The 12,155-nt window shown below is 39.2% G+C and overlaps 3 protein-coding genes across 3 annotated transcripts; all 3 read right to left on the bottom strand.

Annotated features, from left to right (window-relative positions):
- Window positions 1-449: 449 nt before the first annotated feature.
- Window positions 450-1,997, bottom strand: KLLA0_D01507g (pepsin-like aspartic protease; the record flags this gene model as incomplete). The annotated part of the gene is made up of 1 exon (XM_453136.1): window positions 450-1,997. The coding sequence occupies one exon, from the start codon at window positions 1,995-1,997 to the stop codon at window positions 450-452; it is 1,548 nt and encodes a 515-aa protein (XP_453136.1).
- An 829-nt stretch (window positions 1,998-2,826) lies between these two features.
- NAB6 (Nab6p) lies at window positions 2,827-6,282 on the bottom strand (the record flags this gene model as incomplete). The annotated part of the gene is made up of 1 exon (XM_453135.1): window positions 2,827-6,282. The coding sequence occupies one exon, from the start codon at window positions 6,280-6,282 to the stop codon at window positions 2,827-2,829; it is 3,456 nt and encodes a 1,151-aa protein (XP_453135.1).
- A 995-nt stretch (window positions 6,283-7,277) lies between these two features.
- Window positions 7,278-11,615, bottom strand: CAT8 (DNA-binding transcription factor CAT8; the record flags this gene model as incomplete). The annotated part of the gene is made up of 1 exon (XM_453133.1): window positions 7,278-11,615. The coding sequence occupies one exon, from the start codon at window positions 11,613-11,615 to the stop codon at window positions 7,278-7,280; it is 4,338 nt and encodes a 1,445-aa protein (XP_453133.1).
- Window positions 11,616-12,155: the final 540 nt, after the last annotated feature.

Here is a 12,155-nt window from a genome sequence, read left to right as displayed (position 1 = left end):
CGTGATTATCCTTTCCGTTAGAAGTATGTTTTAAGAATATGTTACATATTTGTATAAGGTATAATTATATTACTGTCAAAATGTGTCGTTATAAGTAATGATGAGAACATTAAAAATTGATATACATTAAAGGTGAAAGATCATAATATTGTGCCCTCACTTCTGTTTAATTGTATTGAACACATAGATTAAAGTTTTAGTGACTGATCGGATCAAGACATTAACTGAAATAGTGAAGTATGCTAGGGTAGAGTCATCTTCAATCCTATTCTGATTCTTTCTGAAATGAAGAAAATGCTGTTTACTGTGTTGATTATAATGTACAATGATGGGGTTTTATCGTTCGGAGTTGCATGGACTGCGTCTATAATTCATTGAAAATGTGAGAGGGCACTTCAGTAAAAGAGAATAAAAAGTGCTATTTTTACTCAGTAGTGGGATAATTTATTTCAAAAGGCTAATAAAATCAAAGTAGCAACCCATGACATGAAAGATTGAGGTTTTATAGTAGATCCCAAACCAAAAGACGTAGAGCCAGACTTTGAGGTGCTTGAAGAAGCTGCAGTCGATGTTGCTGGTAAATTACTGGCACTGATCGTAGTGCTGCTTCTATCACCGCTAATAGTATCGGAGCTATTGGTAGCAGAGTTAACATATGGTACTAGTATTGCGTTCTCATTCTTGTTAGCTAAGCCAAATTGTTGGTTTTGCACATCAAATACGGCATACTTATCTTTCAAAAATACAGCGCCTAAGATCCAAGATTCGTCCAATTCCAGACCCTGAATGTTGGAAACACAATACCCATAATAGTATGAATCTTGAGGGTATGCCTCCCCAAGATATTCTTCGGATGAGATAGGCCATTTTACACCATTGATTTCCAAAGAAAGTATCTCGGTTGAATTACATGGGATAGCAAAATTTGTACCATCGGAAACAGAATTAACGAAAAATGTATGCAAATCCAATGCATCTTGAGTGGGTAAAATTAGCAGTGTAGTACCACTATCAACAATACCCGATCTTATGTATGAAGATTGTGATCCAGTCACGGCCTCCGAAGTCGAGAAATTCACAGCTTGTGAATTGACGTAAACACTATCAATTTTCAACTGCCAATAATGGTTTTCATTTGTTATCAATGAAGCGTAATGAATATCACCAGTGTACAAATCCTCTACTAAATCGCCAATAATAAACAGCCCTTTATTTTCCGTCAAAGGAGCTTGTAAGGCAGAATCCTCTGATGTAGTGTTATCTTTTGAATTAAGAGCGCCAATAATCAGTGAGAATTTCTCCATGGATATGGCGTTGGATTCGCTTAAAACTGATATGATACTCTCTATGTTGTCCGAGTTATTGGATGGCAACCCAAAGATACCACTAACTGGATAATTCTCAAAAATATCGGGCACCTCATTTGCAACACCAAAGGTAAAATTCTGAGTGGTTGCCAACTTATTCACAATAATTCTATCCTCATAGACGTCACCAGAGGCAGTTCCAGAGCTGTAGATCAACGAAAAAGTAGATTCATCGGCTGCTCTCTTGACGTTATCTGTAGAAAACAATTTGTTTGAGGTGCACGACTTTGATGTGCATGAGCTCCCATAAACCCAAAGGTAAGCAGATCCCGAATCTACAACTAATGGGTATATTTCATCTCCAATTGTAACGTTCACGAAATACGCTTGCGTATTAGAATCTGTGGATAAGATAGACATCCCTGGCTTCACCGGAACTTCGACATTTTTAGTCGAGCTTTTTGCTGTAGCTTGTCCCTGCAAAGCTTGTTTACTTAATGCATCATTGATATTGACGAATTGTGCTGCATATTTACTGTTTTTTGACTCGACTTTGAAAGCGGAACCAGCACTCAAGTACCTTTCACCAGAGCATGGATAAAAGGCCTGAACAAAGGTCAAATTGAAGATGTAAGTGATCAGAATGATAAGTCTGAATACGCCTGATCGTATGCCATTTTTAAAGAACATGATCTCAAACAAGAGACAGAGGAGAAAATATGCGTAGGAGAAAGCAAAAAAAAACAGCACCAATATAATAAAAACAAAGGACTCAATTGAACCAGAATCTATCAAGCAAGAAGCAAAGAAAAGTTATCACTTTCTTTGGAATCAATTAAACTTGAATTATTAAAAAGAGAATTCAAATGAATTGGAAGCAGCGGAAGGCAGATAAAGATGGATTATGCAAAAGAAAATTTCCTGATCACTCTACCAGACCAAAATATCAAAACAGCAGAATATCTAGAAAAAAGGTGAGCTTTCGACCCTATATATTGCTCCTCACAGTCTTCAAATAAAGTCTTGTTGTGCTTGGCTTCCCTATAAATAAACATTGCTATAAAACCTGTTTATATATATTGATGTATCTAAATAGCGGTTTTACAGATCTTTTTTTCTTTAAAGGACGAAAATCTCAGGTTTAGTATCATTACCCAAAGAAGTAATGAAAATACCTGAATGAGGTTTACGTGAATTTAAGAATAAGCTGGACCCAAAAGACAGACAAATGACGCTTTGAAGGGCCCAAATATACAGTTGTGGGATAAATCATGAGACGAGGTCTCACTCGGTTTCTTGGTCGTAATCCAGCCTGATGTGTGTTATCCCTGCTCAACACAGAAACAATGACATGGGTGAGTACCGTCCAGTCCATTTAAGAACAGTAAAGGTACATTAATATGTACGTGTGTATGTATGTATGTATGTATGTTCGTTTGTATACATATATTGAATAGTAGAGGCGTATACTGTTTCTCATTCGGGTTACTGTGTAGCGGTAATGCTATGCGAGGAAGCCTTATGCATTGTCTTCATCATAGAATACCGGATCCTGGGTAGCTCCCAAAATATTAGCAGCGTATACGAAAGTATTATGATGCAACTGTTCTAAGTACCTAGTCATAACATCTGAACCTGCAATTGGTTTCATTGAGCTTTTCCTTGGATTACCATTATTTGCGCCTTCATGTTGCGCTACTGGAACGAAAGAGTTTGAAAAACGGTGTGGTGTCTGTGGATACGGATGGTATTGCGGTTGCGGTGTTTGGTAAGGTGCGTTGATATGCGAAAGTGGTTGGAATTGGTGCTGTTGAGCATGGTGATGATTATTATATTGACGAGTTTGGTTGGTATTCCTTTGACGGTGGTGAGCGTTGCGGCGAGTGTGCGTAAATGACTTCGCATCACCTGCCTTTGGAGAAGGTGCGTTCACAATGATGTCTACATCACTTGAACTCGAACCGGAATAGGTGCTGCAGCTATCGCTACCCACCTGCAGAGTATCCTCTGGTATATCAGCGGTATATGTACCATTTATGAGAGTTTCATTTATAGCCTCGTTGTTCGCAACGTTAGACCCATTTACCCCGCTGTGCCTGTTTCCACACTCTTCTTGTTCTTCTTCTCTATGTTCTTCTCGTTCATCCTCATTGTCACTTAACACATGCCTTCTTTCCGCTTGAGGTGAAATAGATATTCCAAGTCCCTCACTGAAATCTGCATCAACCCCTAACGATAAGAAGTTCTTATTATCCATTGGGCGATCCAACTTGCCATTTGCTATAGAAGCATTCGCAACTGAAGAATGTTTTAAGTCAATGTTTGATGCGTTAGAAAATGTTGCACTCTGCTTACGTTGTCTGTGGCCCCTACTTGTGTTATTGTTTTGTGAGTTACGATTATGATTGCTACCTTTGCCGTTTTTGTTGAAGACCAAATTTCTGTTAATATTACCACATCTGTCCTTGCCGTACCCTATAATCAAACCCACATATCTTCCTTCAGTCTTTTTATGGAATAGATTATCCTTTGTGTCGGAATATTCTTCAACCAATTTTATAGCACTGCTAATGTTCATGAAATTTATCCAACAACAATGACCGTCTGAATGGAAGTTGACCTGTTCCATGGTACCATAGGCACCAAAATCAGATTTCAATTGTGCAATATTTGGAATCTTGTACCTATTTTGGTACTCTTTGAACTGAGGGTCGTTTATGAATTTATCCTTGAAGGCCTTATCAGGTAAGCTGACATAAACATTTCTCGATGCACCAACAGTAACTGCCAGAGCGATATTCTTAGGTAATGGACCAGGATTCTGACCCCAACCAACTTTTAGGACATTCCCATGTAATATGATTGGCTCAAGTGTAGTATTCGCATAAAACTGAACTGCTGCGGCAGTTTCGATGAATGTTACAAAACAAATCCTTTTATGAGATACCCATTTAATATGCTGCAAGATACCACCACGAACAACGTTACAAATGTCCTCTGCTTTAGACCTTGGGTTAATATTTCCGATATAAACAGTTCTGTGTTCCATGCCGGCATTTACCGCTTGTATGCTTTTGGAATATTGATTTTGTATCGTTTGAGTGATCTGGGGTGGCATTAATGGTTCCATAATATAAGGATATTCGTTAAGTAACATCTGTTGAGGAACAGGGTCATGACTAGAGATGGATAGAGGATCAATGTCATCCGAAAGATTACTGGATGAGAAGTTTGTAGTTCCAGATTCATGCATATAGAGAGTCGTTGGCTTGGAGATAGACCACGAGTTTAAATGATGGTCAAATTCGTTTACAATGGGCTCTTTGTACTCAGAGACATCTACAATTAGGGTGGACCAAGTTAGATTACCATCAAATTCTTCATAGATCGGCGTACTGATATCTGTAGATGCTGTGCTGACTTGTTCCGAAAGAGGCAACGACACATTACTAGAACGAGAGCGAGAGCGAGAATCCGTCGAGAACATTTGAGGACTTGCTTCTTGCTTTAACGAAATGGCGCTGCTTCTTCTTCTTCTCATTTCCTTATCTGCCGAATTGGCAGGTGTCACGAATGACACTCTTGATACTGCTTCATCTCCGGTTTCTAACAGTTCTTTAACTTCTAAAGCCATTGTTACCGAGAGAAAATGGAGTAAACAATAATGTAATCCGAAGTTTTTTCTCCTTTCATCAGTAGTAACCACATCTACATCAATAACAACATATTTACCTGAATTCTTCAAAAACGGGAGTGTGTCCCAAATAGTGTCTGAAGTAACGCTATCGTCCGCAAACTCGACATAAAGGCTTCTAGTGGCACCCAAAGAAATAACGTTCATCTTCAAGTTGGCCATCCATTCCTCATCGTCTTGAATCTTAACGAAGTTCATTGCTAACTGGTCAGACTTTACTGCGTTTTTGATTTCAGCATATCTCTGTAATAAATTATTGTAGAAATCTAGGCATGATTCTTTTGTGAAGAAACTTAAAAGATATGACTGTTGTGAACAACTTGACGGAGAAATGGCAATCTGTTTGGTTAAAGCAGGGGCTGATTCCTTATCCTTATCATCCTCTCTCTTGCTATTGTTATTATTATCAGCATTATAATTTTGATTAGGATCATCATCATTATTACTAGTATTAAGGTTTTCAATGTCATCGCCGGTGTCCTCATCTTTGATCAAGTAAATGCTTTCTATTGGGTAATTTTTTGCAACTTTTTGTAAGAACTCGACAATATCTAGCTCAGAATTAACATTTGTAAAAAGCAACGATCTGCTTCTATAAGTATCATTCCCCTTAGGTAGAATGCTATATTGGAATTGGATTTTCAATTCAGAATCGATAGTCTTTCGTATTGATTTGGGACCCGAGCTGCCAGACATGGAACCTGATGTGGAAGCTGAAAAAGATTGAGATCTAGATGCAGATCTAGAGCTGTAACCTCTTTCAACATCATATTCTGCTTCCACTTTGTTATTGTCACGAGAATGTTCTCGTTGTTGCTGGGGTTTGTTATCTTTTCGTCTTGCTCTTCTCAATCTACCAGATGGTGCTGGCCTCAATTTCGGTGCCGGTGGGTAGAATGATTTATAGCTTGAATTACGCAAATTCATTATGTTATTAGATCCTACTGGGACACCATTCGCTCCAGTACCAGCAGACATAGGTCCACCAGTTTGTGGAGTGTTTACAAACGGCGATCCAACTAACAGATGACTCGGCAACAGTGTAATCCCATAAACAGGATCAAATGGAGTCTGAGGAATACTAACTGTTCCAGGAATACTTCCTGGTATAGAACCTGGCATAGAACCACCACGATGTGTGTAATATATATACTGCGGTGGATGGTGATTCGATCCACCATTTCTTCCTGCCACATCGTAGACCTGTTGTTCGTAACCAACAGGCGGTCTCCCATATATCAGAGAAGGCTGATAATGATTAGCCGATGTTCCCGAATTCATTGGGTTTATGTATGCACGGTTTGTTTCTTCTTCAACGTTTCAAATTCTTTAATTCCACAAACATTCAACTCCCCTCAACAATGCTGCCAAAAATAATGCGATGTACTATTATCTTGTTATCCACAATTGTAGAACACCAAATATCCGAATCGTTGGAAATCTTGACTTTAATTCTTCCTCAATCAGAAGTACCCACAACACAAACAAAGGATGTTGATCTCTGTGACTCGAAAAGCACGATTGCTATACAGAAAAAAAAAGGTAAAAAGTGCTTCACTGAACGCTTATTCCTAAAGAGAAACCGAGAAATTTCAGAACGGGATGTGATGATAACAGTAAAACGAGTACTATTGCTACAATTGTCTTTGCTACTTCACTTCACTTGTACTAATAATAAATCACCGGTCCTAAAAAAAGATACCAATTTAAACAAACAGTATTCCGATTAACTGAAATTGGCAGTCAAAGAAGTAACCAAAAAAGCGTAGAAGTGAAATCGCCAGTAATATTGTGGGCAATCAAGCGTGGAATGGTAGAGTTTAAATCCTCTTGCGGCTATTGTTATCTTTATAGGCCTAAATGGCAAATACTCAATTCTTTGGTCTCCATTAAGTCTAACTGTTCTCAAGTTCTATTTTCTGTAATAAAACTAAAAAGGTTTCAAGTGCAAAAACAATTTTTTTTTTTGGTCTCACTGTAAGACAGAAGACACCCTTTAAGAATGTATGGCAATAAATGTGGTGTTTGGGTGTATTAAACATACAAGAGAAGCTGAACCCTGTATGGAGGGTTCAGTTTCTCTACTTGTCCTTTTTTACGTGGGAACTAGTACCAAGTTCATGGCGACTACGACTATGATCTGGTTATCTGGTATGTTTACGAGTCGAAAAGTGTATATGTATTATTATACTTCTTATCCAATGCTATATACAGGATAGTACTTGGTAATGATAGTATGAAGTTTGTCCTGATGTCCTTCGGAAGCCTGGCTACTTTCAATTTCCATTTTGCCAGCGCAGCAAATCGGACACTGATGAATCACCAGCAGAATTAGGGTCTGACGATGATGCAGCGTTATTCCAACGGCGTCTTGGTCCACGGCGATTGGTGCTTGAAATACTATTTGTAACATTAGCACCACCGGTATTGGTATCCGAGTTTAGTGTGCTGTTAGGCATGCCAAGCATCTGATGTTGATGCAATCCCTGTGCAGAGGTTTGCTCTGGAATAGTCGGAGAATGCATGGAATGGAAACTTCCAACATTATCTTGATGATGGCTGTTTTGACGATCTGATGTGCTGGATTGCTTTCCCATTGGAATAGATGAGCTGTTGTGGGAGGGAGGGTGGTGAGTCTGCTGTTGGTGCTGTTGTAATTGAACGACTGATGCATTAGTAGAATCATTGTCGCCAGATTCAAGTACAATGCCTGTCGCAGGGTTCAAACCGTCATTCCCATTGTTACTATTCAATTGAGGTTTAGCGTCCGGAGACCAGGCTAGCAATGGTGCTAGCCCGAGTGATGCATCTGCAGCAAATGAGAAACCATCCATTGCAGGTTGGGCACGTTGTTTGTTCAGATTTACCCCAGATGGGTGTTTCGATTCTCCACGTACATTGCTATATGGTAAATTTGTTCCCGACCCACTCGACATGAATAGAGAGCCCAACTGTGATAATGAAGGACCCTTGTTCACAGAAGAAGTGTGCAGGTTAGATAGTCCTGTGTTACTCATATTGTTAATGTAATAATCCTTCAAAAAGTCTCCATTGCTAGGTACTTTGAATAAACTGTCACTGGTACTTAAATTCAATAAATTCGACACACTTGTGCCATCCTTCATCCCCTCAGCACTGTTTCCATGATTACCGAGTGCATTAGAAAGATTCAACAACGAAGCGTCATTGCTTCTCAAGCTCATCCCATGGTCTATGTCTTCAATGCCTGCACCAAGATTGTGAATGTTCCTACTAGAACCATTATTATTATTAGTATTATTAGTATTATTATTATTATTGTTATTGTCATTAATGTTGTTATGGATGCTGCCCGCATTTTCAAAGATACCTGAATTGAACAAAGTCTTGAGATCGGTGTTACTGAACAAATTAGTGTTCAATACTGGATCCATTTGGAACGCTTCTTCAATTGTAGTGTAGTTTTCAGGATAAACATTCAATTCTTTGGGTACGTCCTTGACTAACTCTTCAGAGTGGACAGTATCAGTGGTCTCGCCAGTAGTAATGTTGTGCAGATTGTCCTGACTATGATCATCTTCAACCTTAACTTTTTTTGATGTATTTTCTGTAGCCTTCGGGTCTCGTTTACGCTTAACGGCAACAGTAGGCTGCCCCATTAGCTTGTTGTAGTAGTTAATTTTCTTTTGTATCATCTTTTCTGTCTTCTCTGGATTTGAATTGACAGGTTGCAAGATCAAGTTAATCGAGAGATCAAATAGTTTCAAGCTATGCCAGCTTGTATTGCCTGGTAGTTCTAATTTCTTATCAGTCTCCAGTTCTTTTACTAAGTCTAGTAATAAGGCTTTGTTGTCTTGGAATAATGCACCACCTTTGGTATATTCCAACGAGCCACGTGCGCTGAATAAACCAAAACGAGTCTTGGTTCTTGCCAAATTTATAGGTAACGGCAGATATATAGAGTTCAACGCTGTCAAAACGTTTAGGAGCGTATTGGTCGCTTGCTGTAATAGGACATATGATGACAGAGATCTGTCAACCGATCCGTTTTCAGTTTGATTATCGGTTGGGGTTTGAATTGCCTCAGCAACAAGTGGCTTGGTAGCCACGACCGGTAGGTGAATCATACATTTAGCCATAAAATACAACGTCATTAACACCAAGGAATTGTGAGTAAAAGCGGCAGTGCGTGGTGAAAGTGATTTAGAGTATTGCTTTTGTTGATTGAATTCGTCCATATTAATCGTGCCATTAACATCTAATTGGAAAAAGAGATCTTTCTGTAAACCATGTCTCCAATTATCAAGGGCGTTCTCATGCACCAAAGCTGCTTGTTTAGTCAGTGATGTAGTCATGCCTCTCTTGAACGTTGAATCTAAAATATTCCCCATAACTTTGGCAAATCTTATCACAGACAAAGAAAACTGAGACACTTTACCTTCTAATGCGATCATTTGGCCCGCCAAATTGACCTGTCTGTCGTCGTCACTAGTTACTGGCAGAGCGCATTCAATTTCAAAGTCTTTGAGCAACCTCGGGACACCAAGTTGAAGAGCACTAAACACATCCAAGTAATAAATACTCCAGAAGAGGATACGTCTTTCACCTTGCTGTACTTTGGAGACAGTGGAACCATCACCACCTAGTACAGCACTAGGACACCTGTGTAACCTTAGTTGTTGTGACATTGAAACAACTTTTCCACGAAGTTCGTAAATGGAAGAAATGTCTCCAACATTTAGCATATAAAATAATAGCATCGAAAGACATTGTAAAACCTGAATGGAAGTATTTCTCGAATTGAAGTACGGATTGATCCAAATATGAGTCATTAGCTTATCATAGTACTTCATTAATGTACTCAATTTACCAGATGTTATCTTGTCTCTTTTGATCTTAGATAACATGCCCATTTGAACTATTATAATCAACAAACAGGAGAAGATTTTATAGGAAATAGATCTAGTGCGGTTGTTGAAAACAGTGTCATCTTTTCTGACAAAGAAATTGGGGTCAGTTACGTTCAGCTTGAACTTTTCATAGTATGAGTTGAATTCATTTTTATCGAACAAAGGAATTAGCTCGTACCAGTCCTGAAAAAAGAGTTGCATCAATTCTTCGACTTCGGCAAAATTTAAATGAGTAGAGGAATGGTCCACGGCAGTATGTGTCATAAAATCCAACTTGAACACGTTCTTCCAGAAATGCAAGACATCGTCAATTTCCCATAGGTTATGATTTTTCAACACTTCTAACTCTGGTGGAATTGAAGAGATGTTGTTTTCTTTTAAGGATGCTAGGACGGATGCGGTATATATGCATTGTTTTGAAGTAAAACCATGAATTTGACCGATACGTGCCAAAAGTTGAGGAACGAAGAGAATTTCTTCAGTTGTTCTAGGCACTGAAACGGCGACCAATGTGGCCAACTGAGTTCCTTGCTTATACTTCGACAAAGATGAGAGAGCTTTTAGCGCGGGAAGACCTGGCGCTTCATTTTGTTCGAAAGAAATTCCGTAAGGATCAGTACTATTGTTTTGATTGTGGTTATTATTATTGGAATGAATATGGTCGTTATTACCGGTATTAGTTTGGGATGGATCAGAATCCGCAACACTGTTTCTTGGCGACATGATGCGTGGTGAAGGCGCAGTGATTGCCACTTTGCGAACTGGTATAGATGGCTCTGATGACTCAATATGACTATCATCACCAGGCGAAGCTTTCTTATTAAGTAAGTATAAGTTCGTGGAACTGACTCTTAGGGAACCGCCATTGGTCTTAGAGAGTTCATGCAAAATTTGTTCTTCTTCGGTGGATGGAATCTCTACTCCGTTTTCGTCCTTGCTGTTACTATATTTCGATACCAAATGCAATTGCTCTTCTTTCAAATCGCAGAGAGCTACCAACCTTCTATTTTCAGCTTCAAGTTCCCTTACTCGTTCTTCCAACGTTTCTGTGTATCCTCTTGGGAAAGCTCTACGGCTTAGCTTATCACTAATTTTACATTCAAAACCAACCGCAGCACACTGTGTACACTGCGGCCTCTTACCATCACATCTAATTTTCTTGGCTCTACATCTGTCACACGCTTGAGCCACACGATACGAAGGAGTTGTTGTCCCATTGGTACTGGACCCCGTATTAGATGGCGGATGGCTTGCCGAACCAGTTTGATGCAACAACGGTGTAGTGATAGACGATAAAAGGGACGCGTTTACGGGCGACTCTGAATTCGACAGTGTAGGTGATGGGCCCTGCTGCAATTGTTGTATCGATGTATTATTTCTGCTGCTAAAAACACTGGATGGATTATTATTGGAATTGCTTTTACTATTGTTATTAATACTGTTTGAGTTAGACGGTATACCAGAAACCGCATGACTAGGTGACTCCTTCTTGATCAAAGCGGATGTGATAGGAATCCCGGAATCTTGAATACTGGGAGAGTCTGAGTCTGTAACGTTATGAGAATGATGGCTTAGGTGTTGTTGTTGCTGAGAAACCCCTTGCTGCGCATTGGATAAAGGATTCAGACCACTTAATGACTGCGAGCCCAGCGTCCTAATAAACCTCGGCCCGCCATGGCTCGGTTGTCCATTAAACCGGCCAGCTGAATCTTTCTTCTCGACCATCGAAATAAATCTGTATCTATCTGCTTCAAAATGTTGTAGTATCTGACAAAACTATAAGCTAGTGAGCTAGGTTGTTTGAATGGAAACTTCACAAATACACCGGTACAAAGGGATATAGCACACAGAAAATAAAACCAGTAGTGGATACGATGAACGGATAACGTTAATCCTTTTTACTGGTTCAAAGGTAATTTTTTAACACGTTATGTTTTTATCAAAAGACAGAACAGGCTGAATTCTGAGGAAAAAGAAATCAATAGATAGATGCTTAGGAAAACAAAAAAAAAAAATTGATTGTTCATACAGCGGCTCCTCAACCTTTCTTCAAATCTGGCTAGTACTCTTCCAAATCCGTGCACACCCTCCAAAGTTTATTTTGTCAGTATCTTGTCAATAAGACCTGACCAAACCAATACAAAAGACACAATGCTCCACACTTTCAGGCGATCTTTCCAAGTGCAATAAGTGAGATGACTAACTAAACCCGTTTCAAACTTTCGAATTTTAAATTTCAAATTTCATTTTTCTGATTTTCACATT

The sequence above is a fragment of the Kluyveromyces lactis genome (genome assembly GCF_000002515.2).
Source record: "Kluyveromyces lactis strain NRRL Y-1140 chromosome D complete sequence".
NCBI classification, from domain to species: domain Eukaryota; kingdom Fungi; phylum Ascomycota; class Saccharomycetes; order Saccharomycetales; family Saccharomycetaceae; genus Kluyveromyces; species Kluyveromyces lactis.
This window is presented reverse-complemented; position numbering and strand designations above follow the sequence as displayed.